Raw genomic sequence first — 17,691 nt, 5'->3', positions numbered from 1 at the left:
TTCCTGGGGCAAGACTCTATGACAGTACCAAAGAAGAATCCCATTCTGATTCCCCTGCTACTTTCCAGTGATGGATGCCATCCAGGAGTTGATTGATCTGGAATGGGGTGCTCCAGAAGCAAGTTTTAAAGGGGGCCAAGTGTTGGAAGCTCTTTTCCCTCAACCCAGCGGTAAGAGAATGTTTGCATTTCCCTAAAGTGGATGCACTGGTCTGTCCTGTGTCTTAAGTGAACAACTAACCCAGTGGAAGGAGGAGCAGCCTTAAAAGATGTGCATGATAGATTGATCGAGTCTATCCTTAAAACAAACCTTTGATGCTGTAGCGATGACCTTACAGATTGCTTCTTGTTGTGCTTTGGTGGCTCGTTCGTGTCTGCGTCTCTCTCAGGAGATTGATGACTTGGGGGTGAATTCTAGAACGGTTATGGAACCCACTGCCGCCTTTTTAGCAAACGCAGGCTCTGATTTTAGTCTGTACTTTGGCCAGAGGAGTGGCCTCGGTAGTGGCAGCCAGACGACAGCTATGGCTGTGGAAGTGGTAAGCTGATGCAACCTCCAAAGCTAATCTTACAAAGATGCCTTTTAAAGGATCACTCCTATTCGGGAGCAAGTTGGAAAAGGTGGCCAGTAAATGGGGCAAATTTCCAGTTCCCCGGTTACCGGAAGGTAAGAGGAAGTAACTACAGCGCCTCTCACCTATGAGGGGTCGTTCCAGGGGTACCCAGCGTTTCCGCCCCTACAGAAATTCAACATTTCAGAGGTCTTGACACCTTGGGAGATCCCAGCCCTTTCGTACCCAGCAGCCCAGGAGAGGGGCAGGTTCAGGTTCAGGCTTGCCCCAAACCCCCAGTGAGATTTTACCGACCCACCTTCAGGACCTTCATCTGTCTCTTACAACAAGATTACTTCAGATGGGTATCCGAAGTCATACGAAAAGGATATACACTGGAATTCCACAGCACTCCTTGGGTCGTATTCATGGTGTCTCCTTGCCACTCCCAGCACAAGAAGCAGGCAGTGGAGATTGCACTTCTAAGGATGAGGGTGTGAACCAGCACCTATGCCCCAAGAAAATACGGGGCATTATTCCATCTATTTTGTCATACCCAAGAAGGAAGGTTCCTTTCACCCCATCCTGGACCTTAAGAACGTCAACCGTCACTTGTGAGTGATTCATTTTTGCACGGAGACCTTGCACTCCGTGATATTAGCCGTATAACTGGGAGAGTTCCTAACCTCCCTGGACCTATCCGAGACCTACCTACATATTCCAATCCGACAGGATCATAGTTTCCTACGTTTTGTGTTGCTGGGTTGTCAGTTTCAGGCGCTGCCCTGTGGCTTAGCCACTGCCCCCAGAACTTTTTCCAAGATTATGGTGGTCATGTCGGCAGCGTTGAGCAAAGATGGGATCCTGGTGCACCCATACTTGGATGATTGGCTGATCAGGGCAAAGTCCGTGGAAGACGGCCTCCTGGTGACCAACAAGTTGATCTCTTTGTTACAGGAACTCGGTTGGGTAGTAAACCTTTCCAAGAGCAGCCTCATGTCTTCCTAGACCTTGAAGTATCTGAGAGTCCAGTTTGACACCAGGTGGGGCAAGGTCTTTCTTCTGGCCACACGGATACAGAAGTTGATGCACCCAGGTGTCATTTGGTGAACATGGTATGCCCAACAGGGTGGCGCTTTGTCCAAGTTCTCAGTTCTCAGATTGATGGCAGCAATCCTGGATGTAGTTCTGTAGGCGAGGGCACACATGTCCTCTTCAACACTCATTGCTGTCACATTGAAACCCAGTCTCAAGACTATTTGGTTCATCTCCTTTTACCGAGGGGAGTCTGCTGTCACCTCCAGTGGTGGTTACAGGAAGCTCATCTGAGGTGTGTCCCTGTCCTCCCTGAACTGGTTGGTTCTCACAACAGATGTGAGTTTCCAGGGCTGGGGAGCCCATTGACAGGAGCTGACGGCCTAGGAACGTTGGACAGAAGAAGAAGCCCTCTGGAACATCAATTGCCTGGAAGCCTGGTCAGTCAGATTGGCATGTTTACAGTTCAGCCACAGATTCCATGGCCAGGCAGTCCGCTTGATGACAGACAATGTAGTGACAGTGGCCTATTTCAATCACCAGGGAGGAAACGAGCCAACAAGTGTCATAGGAAATGTACTTCCACCCACTCCATAGGGAGGTCTATTTACAGATGATCTCAGCTTCCCACATCGCAGGAAAAGACATCAGAGCAGACTTTCTAAGCAGGAAGATTCTGGATCCAGGAAAGTGGGAATTGTCGGCCAAAGCGTTTCAACTGATAGTAGATCGTTGGAGCCTCCCATCAATCGACCAGCTGGCCTCATCCTACAATGCGAAGGTTCCTCAATTCTTCAGGCACAGAAGATCCGTTCAGATCTGGAAGATGAGTTGCTATATATCTTCCCTCCATGGCCCCTGCTGGGCAGGGTCATTTGCAGACTCGATCACCACATGCAACTAATCCTGCTAGTAGCTCCAGCTTGGCCCAGGTGTCCGTGGTATGTGGCTATGCAGAGGCACCTGATAGAGAAACCCCTGCGCTTCCCACCATAGAGGGACCTGTTACAGCAGGGATCGGTCCTTCACGAGGATCTGACTCAATTCTGTCTTACGGTCTGGCCCTTGAGAGGACTCACCTGGAGAAGTGGGGATATTCTATGGTGGTAATTACCATCTTACTCTGCGCTCGGAAGTTCTCCACGTCCCTAGCATATGTGCGAGTCTGGAGAGTATTTGAGGCCTGGTGCAAAGAATGCGGTATCTCCCCTCAGGCGGTCAAAATCCCACTTATTCTGGAATTTTTGCAGGACTGTTTAAATAAATGTTTGGTCCTTAACTCCTTGAAGATGCAGGTAGCGGCTGTCTCCTGTTACACGGGTGAGGTGAATGGGATCTCCCTGTCGGCTCATCAGGACGTGGCTCATTTTTTGAAGGGAGTGAAGCACCTTCAGCCTCCCATACAGTTGCTAATTCCCTTGTGGAATCTTAATTTAGTGCTGGAATTCTTGGCAGGTCCTTCCTTTCGGCCACTGAGCAATCTGTCCTTGCGTTTATTGATTTTGAAAACTGTGTTCCTGGTATCTATATGCTCAGCACGTCGCATCTCTGAACTGCAAGCATTGTCATACCGGGAACCTTTCCTTCAGATGACTCTGGGGTATTGCTGCTATGTACTTTTTTGTTCTTCTTGCCCAAGGTGGTCTCGGAGTTTCATTTGAATCTGTCCATTTCATTGCCATCCCTAGATAAACTCAAGGATGCAGAAGAATATCGGCTCCTCCATCATTTGGATGTCGAGAGGCTTTTAGTGCAGTGTCTGGAAGACACAGAACCAGTCCAAAAGACGGACCTGTCTGTTTTGTCCTTCATGGCGGAAGGAAACGGGGTGAACCAGCTTCGCAGGCTACTATAGCTCGCTGGATTAAGGAGGTGATCATGAGAGCCTATATGGAGGCTGGAAAGCCATTACCCTCTCAGAGCTCATTCCACTAGGGCTCAAGCAGTCTCATGGGCGGAGATCAGACTGCTGTCGTCTTTCGATATCTGCCGGGCAGCGATATCTTTCGATATCTGCCGGGCAGCGTCGTGGTCCTCCTTGCACACCTCCAGGTTTTATCGCCTGGACATACAGGCCCGAGAGGATGCTGCCTTTGCATGGGTGGTGTTGACTGGACCGCGGGCAGCCTCCCACCCCAATTGGGAATAGATTTTTTACATCCCATTGGTCCTGAGTCCATCTTGCTACACACTAGGCAATGGAGAAATTACTTACCTGATAATTTTGTTTTCTTTAGTGTAGACAGTTGGACTTAGCATCCTACCCTCAGCTGCCCAAGACCTGCGCCACAGGTCCTCCTGTGGAATAGGCCTCGAATCCAAGGGATCATGGGTAAGTGTTCATCCAGTCCCTAGATTAAGGTACCTATATTCTTACTGGAGCTCAGTGTTTATGATTGGTTGAGTACAGTTACGGTTATCCATTTAATCATTTTAATCTTATTTTTAGTCATATTTTCAATTAAGTTCTTTCACTAGTATGTCCACAGTGGCTTTTGAAGAGGATACTGAAGAGCTGAGGTCACTGCAGGGGTGTATCTAGAGTGATGTCAGCTTTGCAGCCTGACTCAATCTGCTGGCAGGGGAGCATAAAACCCATTGATCCTAGCTACACTAAGGAAAACAAAATGATCAGGTAAGTAATTTATCCAATTTTTATAATAAAGTGACTAGCAGTATTTTCCCACAAAGAACATACACATGGTGCTAATATATGTAATGGATTAATATATCCAGCTGGCAGGATATGTATAAAATGAGTATTGTCTTGGATTTTATCACCTAAAGCTTGTACGAGCAAAGGATGATGTCTCTCCCTTTCCAGCCGCATGGTTAGCAGGAAATTGATAGTGTGATGTGCGCCACCTATGCTGGTGTACTGCAGATATGCAGTAGTGGGACAGGGAGGTGGTGAGGTCACATTGATGACTTTCCCTTGCCAGGAAAGCTTCCTTGTCAGTGACTTAAAGGAACAGTTCATGCAGATGTCATGGTGTGCAGTTGTATTCTGCAAAGATTCTGAGTTCCTGGAGCTGATGTTAAATTAGATTCTAAGCTCCGACCTTGGGGAGCTCAACTGCACTGCAAGATGCTTCTTCATTGATCAGCACCCAGCTATCACTTCGTGAAATCCCTGTGCAGAAGTGTATGAATTAATCTTGGCATCTTCCTGCAGGTATTACAATGCAATTACTGGAGACAAAGGGAGGAATACAGTCTTTTACGTTTGAACACCATCGGGAGTACCAGCAGGTGCAGTTCAAGTTCCTGGAAGCCGTAGAGTCCATGGACCCAAATAATATTGTGGTATGTGAACAGCTCTGGTAAGAGGGGGTGGAAGGAGGCAGGAATTGGAGTCACACAGAATGCACATTCCCAGCCTCAGCAATTCTATCATTACATGACGCTGAGGAGAGGAAACAAAGCTATAGGGTTTCCCGGCACTCGTCTAGACCTCAGACCTGTGTGTTCCAGCTGTTTCTCCCATGCTCAGGACAGTCCTTATAAGCCACCACTACCACCAATGAAAACCAGGGAGTGACTCCATGGCCTGAGTGATTGTGCCTGCTAGGGTTATCTTTTTTTTTTTTTTTTTCTTTGATGGGTGGAGTCAGAAAATATAATATTGTGACAGCCAGTCTTGAAGACTTATAGCCAAGAGATAGAAGGGACTTCTCAGCTTCGTTCTCTTCAGAGGATTATAATTGTTCGTGAGATTGATCCTGTCTCCATAATTTTCATAGATTCATTATAGACTATTTGAAAACAGAATACACTTTTTGTCTTGACTAAATAAAATTAATTGAACTTTTTATACCCTGACCATGAAATAGTACAGCAGAAAACATTTTGAAGCCAGAAATCCCCAGTGATCTGCAGTTCAGCATAAATGCCAGCAGTTTCATTCATGTACTGCCAATTTTAATACTCAGAAAAAGAATTAATACTGTTGTTCCCTGTACGTACCCGGATCAGTCCAGACTGTGGGTTGAGCCTCCTGTCCAGCAGATGGGGACAGACCAAAACGGAAAGGGTATCCTATATCAGGACAGAGCCTACCCTGCATCCCTTCAGTATTTGTCTGTCTCCAGCAGCTGCAGGCAGCTGAACCTGTGGTTCCCCTTCTTCTTAATTTCTTCTCCCTGTAGGGACTTTGTTCTTATTATTAGTCTCAGGATCAAGCAAGTATTTACTTTTATTGATTCTTTTTTTTAATTAAGTTTGAAAGAATTTCTCTGTTTGTTTTCTCGGAGACAGCTCTGTCTCCTCGCTCTGCTGGGGGCCTAGGGGGACTTGCCCCTTGATTCGTCAGCCTAGGCTCCCCATTTTCCCGGTGACCTTTTGGGACAATACTAGTGGTCCAGTCACTCGGCAGGAAAGATAAAACAAAAAAAGAAAGACAAGCAAATCAGCAGGAAAGCGTTAAGTAAACTTCGTATTGACAGCAGACAGCTTCGGCAGCGTGCAGGGTTCAGTCCCTGCATTCACTTACCGGCAGAGCACAGCCCATTTACTTCTCCGCGGCGATTTCTCTCACAGCTGATGCCGCGTCCCAGCGTTTGTATTGCTTGCGGGGAGCCTGCTGCGCGGCTCTCCCGCGACAGGCTCTGCTCCGGGGGCCTGCCGGGTGGGGAGGGCCCCTCCTTGGCACCTGTGAAACCAGCGACCCTGGGTCGGGCTGCTCACCATGTGGCCAGGCCGTTCCCTGCTCGGCAAACTGCGGGAACGGTGGTCATTTTAGGAGCAGCTCCTTCTGCTGAATCGGGCAGCAGGAGGGAGGTGAGCCCGATTCACCGATTTCTCCTCCGGATTTGTGCCCCGCACATTCCCCAGAGGATTTCTGACCCCCCCACGAAAGTCTAAGGCTTGTCTTTCCATGGAGTTTGTGCTTCTCATGCACAAATCCTATCTAGCTAGCCTGCAGGAGGAGGAGGAGGACACCCCCTACCCCCCAGGTCCCCCTCCAGCGAAGAGCCTGCGGGTTTCATCTTCTCAGCCTCCTGCGGTGCCAGAGGGGCAGGGTTCCATTAGGGGTGGGGAGTACCGGGGGTCCTGCCGCTGCCGGTCCCTGATCAGGATACTGACTCCCTGCTCCCAGACACCCCCCTCGAGGGGGACGACCCACGAGTGCTTCTCCTGTTTCAAAGTGAGGAGCTGGATCCCCTCATTCCCTTTATTTTACAGGAGCTGGGAATTGAGGTGTCCCCTGAGGATACGGTTACAGCCGCTATGCCTGCTAACGTGGACCCGGTCCTGGGCATGGGAGTCTCCAGAGGCGGGGCTCCGAGTGGGTAGGGCAATGGACAAGCTCTACCCTCTCCCTGATGACTGCTTGGAATTGCTTAAAATACCCAAGGTGGATTCCTACGTCTCCACGGTTAACAAGCACACCACCTTCCCGGTGGTGGGGGCCACGACATTGAAGGATGTTCAGGATCGCAAACTTGAACTTTATCTCAAGCGCATCTTTGAAGTCTTGGCCTTAGGAGTTCGGGCGACAATCTGCAGCAGTCTCTTGTAGCAGGCAAGCCTCAGGTGGGTTCAACAATTACTCAGCACCCAAGACCTTCCGTCTGCAGAGGCAGAGCAGGCAGACTGGCTGGAAGGCGCGATGCCCTTTATGATCTTCTTCGGGTGCAAGCCAGAGCCATGGTTTCCGCGGTCTCGGACAGACATCTCCTCTAGCTGAGGAATTGTGCTGCGGACTCCTATTCCCTGTACATACCAGGATCAGTCCAGACGGTGGGTTATGTCCCCCGTCCAGCAGATGGAGTCAGAACAGACTTCGCGGGGCTTACCATATAGACCAGTATGCCCTCTGCAGGAGCTCAGTATCTTTCTGACTCCAGCAGATGCGAGTAGGGGAACCCGTTGCTTCCCTAGAGTAGCAGGGATTTCGTTCTTCTGCTTCTTTCTTCTTACCTATTTCTCTTTGAACAATTTGGATCAAGTTTACAAAAAAAAAAAAAAAAGGTTTGTCCAATTTTGGGGAGGCGTGGTCTGCTTCTGAGTTCTGCCTCCGCTATCTTTCTCTCTCTCGGTCTCTCCTCCCTCCTGGCCGGGGGTAAGTTAAAATGTTTGTTTTGCTTTTAATTTTCTTGGCGTCTAGGTTTTGAATATTGTGGGTGCCTTGTGGAAGCCGGTGGTGCCGGCCTCTTCACGTCATCTTCCTCCGTCCCGCGGCCCCGAGACTAGCATTCCCCGGGGCCGCTGCTGCAGGGAGGGGCAATTCCCCTGCGCCTTCGGGACGGTCTCTGGTGGGTAGTGCAGGCCTATTGGGCCCCCCCGCGGCACCTCTCTCCTCCCCCCGGGCCCCCCCCCCCCAAGCGGCTTTTTCTCTTCTCCGGCGATCCCGATGCCGCGGCCGTCCCGGTGTTCGGCCTGCGGCGAGCCGGGGTCGAGAATATCAAGGGAGGGGATCTGCGCTCGGTGTCTCCCCGGAGGGGAAGGCACCTCGCAGCCCCTCAGCACTTTTTCCTTCTTTTCTTCACCGCGGCCCAGGAGGTGCGGGCCGGCCACTTCGCCGCCTTTGGCAGGAATGGCGGCCATTTTGAATTTGCAGCGCGCTGAGGACACACACTCAGCGCTGCCTGACAGGGATGCTAGGGATATTTCTCTGCCGAATTTATCCCCGGAGGAGGGGTTACCGGACCCGGGAACTGCGGAGGGCTCCTCCTCGCCCCCCCCCCCCCCCCCCCCGAGTATGCCACGATTTTCACCGGAATTCATCCTTCTTATGTATAGTGCATTTTTGCATGGCCTGGAGGCTCCCCACGGGCCCCCCTCCCGCCAAAACTCCTCGTGTTCCGACTGCTCCGTTGGGCCCCCCCTGACCTGGTGGGATCGGTGTCGGGGGCCCCACCAGCGACCACCCGGGTGCATATTGCCCCGGGAGGGGCGGGGGCGACTTCAGCCTTGGGGGAAGATCCCACGGATGCTGTGCAGCCGGACGCTCAGTCGGAAGGCGACGACCCGCGTGCGCTCCGCATTTTCCAGCGACAGGAGATGGATGATCCCATACCTCAGATACTTCTAGAGCTGGATCTTGACCCACCGCCGGACCCACCAGCTCCAGTTGCCCCTGCCGTCGCCACGTCTTCCAGGAAGGGGGATCCAGTCCTAGCCGCCCTCCGGCCTAGATCGTGAGCTTTTCCCATCCATGATTCCTTTTTGCAGCTCCTGACCAGGGAGTGGGATACCCCTGAAGCATCTTTGAAGGTCAGTCGAGCCATGGAGAAGCTGTATCCTCTTCCTGAGGATTTTCTGGAGCTCATCAAGGTCCCAAAGGTGGACTCGGCGGTGTCAGCGGTCACCAAGAGGACGACTATTCCCGTGACGGGCGGAGCGGCATTGCGCGACACGCAGGACCGCAAGCTGGAAATTTTTCTCAAGCGGGTTTTTGAGATCTCCTCCCTGGGGATGCGAGCAGTCATGTGCAGCTCGCTCGCGCAAAGAGCCAGTCTTCGCTGGGTGCAACAACTTCTTACTTCTCAAGATCTGCCACCAGGAGAAGCCGTCCAGGCGGATCACCTGGAGTCTGCCATAGCATACGGGGCGGATGCCTTGTACGACCTCTTCCGGGTCCTGGCGAGGTCCATGGTTTCGGTAGTAGCGGCTCGGCGTCTTTTGTGGCTCCGTAACTGGGCGGCGGATGCCTCCTCCAAGTCAAGTCTGGGGTCTCTACCTTTCCGAGGCAAGTTTCTCTTCGGAGAGGATCTGGATCAGATCATCAAGTCCCTGGGGGAGAACGCGGTCCACAGTTTGCCTGAGGATAGACAACGTCCATCTAGGTCAGGGGTCGGGAACCTTTTTGGCTGAGAGAGCCTTGAACGCCACATATTTTAAAATGTAATTCCGTGAGAGCCATTATTACAAGACCTGCCAAATTAATTTACTACAACCCCCCACCCTCCTGACCCCCCCAAGACCTGCCAAAAATCCCTGGTGGTCCAGCGGGGGTCCAGGGCTGGCAGACAAATCTTTAATAAAAAAAGTAAAAATCTAACAAAACCCCCCACCCTCCTGATGCCCCCCAATACCTCCAAAATTAATTTACTACAACCCCCCACCCTCCTGACCCCCCCCCCAAGACCTGCCAAAAGTCCCTGGTGGTCCAGCGGGGGTCCAGGAGCGGTCCGGGAGCGATCTCCTGGACTTGGGCTGTCGGCTGCCAGTAGTCAAAATGGCGCCGACGGCCCTTTGCCCTCACTATGTCACTGGGGTCGACCAATGGCGGCGGTAGCCTCTGTGACATAGTAAGGGCAAAGGGCCGTCGATGCCATTTTGATTACTGGCAGCCGACGGCCCTTTGCCCTTACTATGTCACAGGGGCTACCGCCGCCATTGGTCGACCCCAGTGACATAGTGAGGGCAAAGGGCCTCTGTGACATAGTAAGGGCAAAGGGCCGTCGATGCCATTTTGATTAATGGCAGCCGACGGCCCTTTGCCCTTACTATGTCACAGGGGCTACCGCCGCCATTGGTCGACCCCAGTGACATAGTGAGGGCAAAGGGCCGTCGGCGCCATTTTGACTACTGGCAGCCGACAGCCCAAGTCCAGGAGATCGCTCCCGGACCCCCGCGGGACCACCAGGGACTTTTGGCAGGTCTTCGGGAGGGTGGGGGGTTGTAGTAAATTAATTTTGGAGGTCTTGGGGGGCGTCAGGAGGGTGGGGGGTTTTTATTAGATTTTTACTTTTTTATTAAAGATTTGTCTGCGAGCCAGATGCAGCCATCAAAAGAGCCACATCTGGCTCGCGAGCCATTGGTTCCCGACCCCTGGTCTAGGTCCTTTGGCTCTTCTCGAACCAGGGCCAGAGCGCAGCGGCGCTACAGGAGTTACAGGCAGACTGGGCCTCGGACACCCTCCTCCAGATCCCAGTCCTGGCCCTGGTCCTTTCGTGGCCATAGGCCCACGCGCGATGGCTCGGGGCAGGGGAATCCCCCAAGCCCCCACAATGATGCCAGGTTCGCCCACTCCTCCACCCCCAAGATCGGGGTACGTCTTGCGGATTTCTACGAGGAGTGGGTGAGTATCACCTCAGACCAGTGGGTCTTGGACACTATAAGGAATGGCTACGCCTTGGAGTTTGTCCGCCCTCCGAGGGAGAGATTCCTCTTCTCCCCTGTGGCTCGGACCTCAAGAGGACAGCGGTACAGCAAACTCTGGACCGATTGCAGACTATAGGGGCCATTTCGCCCGTCCCCTTCGGCGAGGTGGGCTTGGGCCATTATTCCATCTACTTCGTCGTGCCCAAAAAGGACGGATCCTTTCAGCCCATCCTGGATCTAAAAGAGGTCAACAAGTCTTTACGGGTCCTCCGGTTCCGCATGGAGACGCTACGCTCAGTGATCGCAGCAGTGCATCAGGGGGAGTTCCTTGCCTCCCTAGATCTGACGGAGGCTTACCTGCACATTCCAATCCTCCCGGCTCATCGGCGCTTCCTCCGTTTCAAGATCCTGGGCCAACACTTTCAATTCAAGGCACTTCCCTTTGGGCTGGCGACCGCTCCTCTCACATTTACCAAGATCATGGTAGTAGTGGCGGCGACCCTAAGGAAGGAGGGCATTCTTGTTCATCCCTACCCGGACGATTGGCTGATTCGGGCGAAGTCTTTCGCCCACGGACAGTCCTCGGTAGCCAGGGTCATACAGGTTCTTCGCTCCCTGGGCTGGGTGGTGAACTTCTCCAAGAGCTCCCTCGTGCCATCGCAACACTTGGAGTTCTTGGGGGCGAGCTTCGACACGCGTCAGGGCAAGGTTTTCTTACGCCTGGACAAGGCTCAATCCTTGCGGGAACACATACGGCGGTTCTCTGCATTACAAGAACCCACCTCCTGGGACTATCTTCAGCTATTGGGCGTGATGGCCTCCACCATCGATCTTGTACCCTGGGCGTTTGCACACCTGCGTCCCCTTCAGGCGGCTCTGCTATCTCGCTGGAAACTGGTCTCACAGGATTATCAAATGATACTCCCCCTTCCACAGGCTACCAAGGACAGTCTGAGTTGGTGGTTGATTCCGGCGCACCTGGCTCGAGGCGTTTCCCTCGAGGTGCCCAGTTGGATGGTGGTGACCACCAATGCAAGCCTAGTTGGATGGGGAGCCGTCTGCGATCGAAGCGCCACGCAGGGGACATGGTCGAAGGTAGAAGCGACGTGGCCGATCAACCGCCTGGAAACCAGAGCGGTACGGCTGGCGCGCCACCATTTCCTCCCTCTGGTTCGGAACCGGGAGGTCCGGATTCTCTCGGACAACGCAACCACCGTGGCCTACATTAATCGGCAAGGAGGTACGAGGAGCCGGCACGTCTCGCTCGAGGCGGGGCTCCTGATGGAATGGGTAGAAATTCACCTTGCCCGGCTGGCAGCCTCGCACATTGCCGGGGTGGACAACATTCAGGTGGACTACTTGTCGCCAGCAGCTAGACCCCGGCGAATGGTCCCTCTCGGACGAAGAGATGCAACTTCTTGTCCGGCGGTGGGGTGCGCCGCACTTGGACATGATGGCGACCTCCCGCAATGCCAAGGCACCCCGCTTCAGTCGCAGAAGAGAGCGCGGCGCGGAAGTGGTGGATGCGCTGGTCCTCCCGTGGCCTCCACATCTGCTTCTCTACGCCTTTCCACCTTGGCCTCTGGTGGGCAGAATACTCCGCAGGATAGAAAGCCATCAGGGGACCGTGATCTTCGTCGCCCCAGAGTGGCCCCGTCGACCCTGGTTTGCAGACCTTCTACAACTAGCGATAGACGGACCAATCCGACTGGGACATCTCCCTCGTCTACTGCAACAGGGACCGGTATTTTTCGAGCAGGCAGAACTCTTCTGTCTTGAGGCATGGCTTTTGAGAGGCGTCACCTCAGGCGCAGAGGCTACCCGGAGGCGGTAGTTTCGACTCTACTGTGGGCCCGGAAGACGTCTACCTCGGTAGCTAACGTCCGAGTCTGGAAAGTCTTCGAGATGTGGTGTTCCAACCAGGGCACTCGGACCACGAGGGCGTCGACATCACAGATCCTACAGTTTCTCCAGGATGGTTTGGACAAGGGCCTTGCCTATAATTCCCTTCGAGTACAGGTGGCTGCCCTGAGCTCACTGGTACAGTCGGGCGGCTCCCTCCTTCTCCAGCCGGACATTGCACGTTTTCTCAAGGGAGTCAAGCACTTACGACCTCCGGTAAGGGACCCATGTCCCTCCTGGAGCCTCAACTTAGTGCTTCGTGCTTTGTCAGGGCCGCCCTTCGAATCGCTCCGTGGAGCTACTCTTAAAGATCTCATTCTCAAGACCGTCTTCCTCATTGCCATCTGCTCGGCGTGTTTCGGAACTCCAAGCTTTGTCCTGCAGAGAACCCTAGCTACGCTTCACGGATTCGGGCGTTTTTCTCCGCACCGTTCCTTCCTTCCTCCCGAAGGTGGTATCGTCTTTCCACTTGAATCAGACTATGGAACTTCCATCCTTCGCTTCCAACGAACCGAGGGCCATCCGCCTCTTGGATTTGGTCAAGCGCACATTACTTCGCTATCTCGAGGCTACCAATGACTTCAGGGTCACTGATCATCTGTTCGTGCTATGGTCAGGTCCGAAGAAGGGTTCACAGGCCTCGAAAACGACGATCGCTAGATGGCTGAAGGACAGTATTTCTGTATCGTACATTGGAGCGGGTCGGACTCCTCCTTGCGGCATCAAAGCTCATTCTACCCGCTCCCAGGCAGCCTCTGGGCGGAGGTCCGCTCTGTCTCCTCTCAGGAAATTTGTCGTGCAGCAACATGGAAATCGCTGCACACTTTTGCGAGACATTATCGGCTGCACCTCCCGTCTTCAGACTCTGGGCACTTTGGTGAGCAGGTTCTCAGAGCAGGCCTCTCAGGGGCCCACCCGATTTAGGGAAGCTTTGGGACATCCCACAGTCTGGACTGATCCTGGTACGTACAGGGAAAAGAAAATTATTCCTTACCTGCTAACTTTCGTTCCTGTAGTACCATGGATCAGTCCAGACGCCCACCACTCTTGGGTTCTTGGTCCTGCTCTCCTTCCTACTGCTTGGGTTGTTCTTTTAGCAGCCTACTATGTTTCTGGTTTTTCCTATTATCCTAGCTCCCTACAAGTTGGTTGTGTTGCCAAAACTTTAATGTTGATGTTGCATTTTTAGTTACATTTATGGTTAGCAAACTTGATCCAGACTGTACTTTGTCTATTTGGGCTTTGATAAACTTTATACTGAGCTCCTGCAGAGGGCGTACTGGTCTATATGGTAAGCCCTGCGAAGTCTGTTCTGACTCCATCTTCTGGACGGGGGACATAACCCACCGTCTGGACTGATCCATGGTACTACAGGAACGAAAATTAGCAGGTAAGGAATAATTTTCTTATTGCGGTCGTGTCTGGGTCAGTCGCCGGCGTGCTGAGTCCCGTTCGACCATGCGATCCGGGGCCCGCCCCCCTCAGGGAGCTCGGTCCTCCCTCCTCCTCCCAGTCAGTTTTTTCTTCAAAATTTATTTTACTTATGCATAGGGCTTTTTTGGAGACGGAAGCTCATCAGCAGGATGAGGAGCCCCCTCCCGCAAAGATTGCAAGGCGGGACACGTCTCTGGATGCCCTTTCGGCCTCTGGGGGGGCTCTGGAGCCTGCTCCTTCGGGATCCTTTCTGGATCCTCTCCTCCAAAATCTAGATGGGGGTGTTGATGAGTCCGCTCCAGTAGAAGGGGACGACCCCCGGGTTTCTCGATTGTTTTGCCAGGAGGAGTGGATCCCTTGATCCCCTATGTCTTGGAGGAACTAGAAGTGGAGGCACCAGTCCCCAGTTTAGAGCCAGTTAAGGGGAAACCAGTACTCTTGGGGCTGCGTGCCCTGCCCCAAACTTTTTCTTTCCACCCGATGCTTAAGCAGTTGGTCACTCGGGAGTGGGAATCTCCGGACACGACCCTGCGGGTGGGACTGGCAATGGACAAACTCTACCCTTTACCTGAGGATGCCTAGGATATCCTCAGGATTCCCAAGGTGGACGCGTCGGTTACTACGGTCACTAAGTGGACCACCATTCCTGTTACGGGAACGACGGCTCTTAAGGACTTACAGGATAGGCGGCTAGAAGTCCTCCTCAAGCACATCTTTGAGGTTCGGCGCTCTGTGTTAGGGCGGCGGTCTGTAGTAGCCTCATGCAGCAAGCAACCCTTGGGTGGGTCCAGCAATGCTCACATCACAGGTTTTACTGCCAGAGGAAGCAGATCAGGCGAATAGGATGGAGTCCACGGTGGCTTACACAGCGGATGCATTATATTTTATTTATTTATGCAATTTTTTATATACAGTTACCCAGAACACAAGGTTCTATCTTTACGGTTTACATAATACAAAATTTTATATAAGCAGTTAGAAAGCAGAAATAAATACAATAAAAACTTCAATTAAAAATAATAAGATAGTTAAAATTACTTAAAAACTAAAATAGCATTAGTATAGTTAAGAAATAAAAGGATAAAAATTGTCTAAGGAAAGCTGTAGATTTATATAACATCCTGAGTATTAGTTCTGTATGCTTGCAAAAAGCACCACGTTTTGAGATCGATCTTGAATTTCTTCAGGTTGTCCTGCATTCTTAGTTCTAGTGGCAAACTGTTCCAAAGTTTCGGTCCCGCAACTGAAATGGCCCTTTCTCTTACTTCGCTCAAATGTGCTGATCTGACAGTAGGTACTGATAATAGGCCTTTATTAGATGATCTTAGGTCTCGTTGAGGTACATGCAGTTTAATAGTTGTATTCAGCCAGTCTGTTTTGTCTCCGTGTATGATCTAAATCAGGGGTCAGGTTCCTATGGCTCGTGAGCCAGATGTGGCTCTTTTGATGGCTGCATCTGGCTCGCAGACAAATCTTTAATAAAAAAGTAAAAATCTAACAAACCCCCCACCCTCCTGACCCCCCCCAAGGCCTGCCAAAGTCCCTGGTGGTCTAGCGGGGGTCCGGGAGCGATCTCCTGGACCTGGGCTGTCGGCTGCCAGTAGTCAAAATGGCGCCGACGGCCCTTTGCCCTTACCATGTCACAGGGGCTACCGCCGCCATTGGTCGACCCCAGTGACATAGTGAGGGCAAAGGGCCGTCGGCGCCATTTTGACTACTGGCAGCCGACAGCCCAAGTCCAGGAGATTGCTCCCGGACCCCCGCTGGACCACCAGGGACTTTTGGCAGGTCTTGGGGGGGTCAGGAGGGTGAGGGGTTGTACCGGTAGTAATTAATTTTGAGGTCTTGGGGGGTGTCAGGAGGGTGGGGGTTTTTGTTAGATTTTTACTTTTTTATTAAAGATTTGTCTGCGAGCCCTGGACCCCCGCTGGACCACCAGGGACTTTTAGTAGGTCTTGGGGGGGTCAGGAGGGTGGGGGGTTGTAGTTAGTATGGCTCTCACGGAATTACATTTTAAAATATGTGGCGTTCATGGCTCTCTCAGCCAAAAAGGTTCCCGACCCCTGTCCTAGCCGCTACATTCTGAATTACCTGAAGGGGTCGTGTAGTGGATTTAGGAAGTCCCAACATTGTAGAGTTGCAGTAATCAAGCCCGGAAAACACTAACATCTGTAAAACATACCTAAAATTATACGGAGAAAGCATGGGTTTCAAACGTTTTAAAAGCCTCAATTTACTAAAATCATCTTTAACTTTTTTGGATATGTGAGCTTTAAAATGTAATTCATAATTGATAATCAGACGAAGATTTCTGGTAGTGTCTGTTAGATTAAAACACGTTTGGTCATCCAAGGTAATTATCTTTTTTTCTTGACTAAAATTTGATATGATATGTCACGGGCATCTTTGCGCAACATGGCCACAGCAGTTTCAACCAGGCGGCTTCTCTGGCTCCGGAACTGGTCCGCGGACGTTTCTTCCAAAACTCAGTTGGGTAATCTTCCTTTTAAGGGAAAATTGTTGTTTGGGGAGGAACTTGACGCACTTATTCAGTCTCTTGGGGAGAATAAGGTGTATAAATTGCCAGAAGACAAGCCTAAGTCTTCCAGGCCCTTTGGGGCAACGCGTTACCATTTCCAAGGACAGAGCAGATTTCGGCAGTCATGGTTGCCCGCTTTTCCCGCCCGACAACAGACTCAGAGAGTTCAGTCGTGGCCTACTTCCTTTCGTGGTTGGAGGTCATTTCGGGAGGAAGGCTCTCAAGCCACTGGAGTTAAGCAGTCCCAATGAAGGTGTTCCGACCCTCTTCCCAGTTCCAGGGTGGGAGGTCGTCTCTCCCTGTTTCTCGAGGAGTGGGTCAGGATCACGTCGGACCAGTGGGTCCTCAATATCATCGCACACGGTTACGAGTCGGATTTTGCCCGCCCGTTAAGGGATCTTTTTCTGATTTCTCTCGCCGGCTCTCGGGCCAAGCAAGTGGTAGTCGGGCAAACCCTGAGTCGCTTGAAATCCCTGGGGGCCATTGTTCCAGACCCTCCAGAGGAGCGCAGGGCCGGCAGGTACTCCATCTATTTTGTAGTCCCGAAGATGGAGGGGTCCTTCTGGCCGATATTGGATCTCAAGGCAGTCAACTGAGCACTTCGGGTTCCCCAATTTCGTATGGAGACTCTACGTTCGGTCATTGTGGCCATCCACTCAGGATAATATTTGGCCTCTACTCAGGAAAATATTGGCCTCTGGACCACCTCGGGATACGCGAGCGCCATCAGCGGTTTCTCCGGTTCATGGTCCTGGGGGAGCATTATCAGTTCCAAGCTCTTCCGTTCGGGTTAGCGACAGCGCCTCGGGTCTTCACCAAGGTAATGGCAGTCGTAGCAGCGGCCCTCCGGCAACAGGGGATCTTGGTTCACCCATACCTGGACGATTGGCTCATCCGGGCCAAATCGGAGAGCCTCTGTCGGGAAGCAGTGAGCAAGGTTCTTCTCCAGCTCCAGTCTCTTGGTTGGGTGGTCAACTTTGCCAAGAGCCTGTTGGTACCATCTCAGGTTCTCAACTTCCTGGGAGCACGCTTCGATACCTCGTTAGGCAAGGTCTTCCTCACTCTGGAGCGGAGGCTCAAGTTAGTGGCGCAGGTTCATTGGCTCATGTCTTTACCCCTGCCCATAGTATGGGATTATTTGCAGGTACTTGGTTCCATGGCGTCTACTCTGGAGGTGGTT

At 52.2% G+C, this 17,691-nt stretch overlaps 1 protein-coding gene across 3 annotated transcripts in view; it reads left to right on the top strand.

Annotated features, from left to right (window-relative positions):
* TCF25 (transcription factor 25) overlaps positions 1-17,691 on the top strand; it is a 372,469-nt gene that overhangs the window by 99,721 nt on the left and 255,057 nt on the right. For all 3 annotated transcript variants that reach the window (XM_029608348.1, XM_029608345.1, XM_029608346.1), the window contains exon 7: positions 4,761-4,891. In XM_029608348.1, coding sequence (XP_029464208.1) covers positions 4,761-4,891 — 131 coding nt within the window. The remainder of the gene's footprint in view (positions 1-4,760; positions 4,892-17,691) is intronic.

The sequence above is a fragment of the Rhinatrema bivittatum genome, chromosome 7 (assembly GCF_901001135.1).
Source record: "Rhinatrema bivittatum chromosome 7, aRhiBiv1.1, whole genome shotgun sequence".
Taxonomy (NCBI): Eukaryota; Metazoa; Chordata; class Amphibia; order Gymnophiona; family Rhinatrematidae; genus Rhinatrema; species Rhinatrema bivittatum.
Note: the sequence above shows the minus strand (reverse complement) of the source record. Positions and strands in the feature narration are given on the sequence as shown.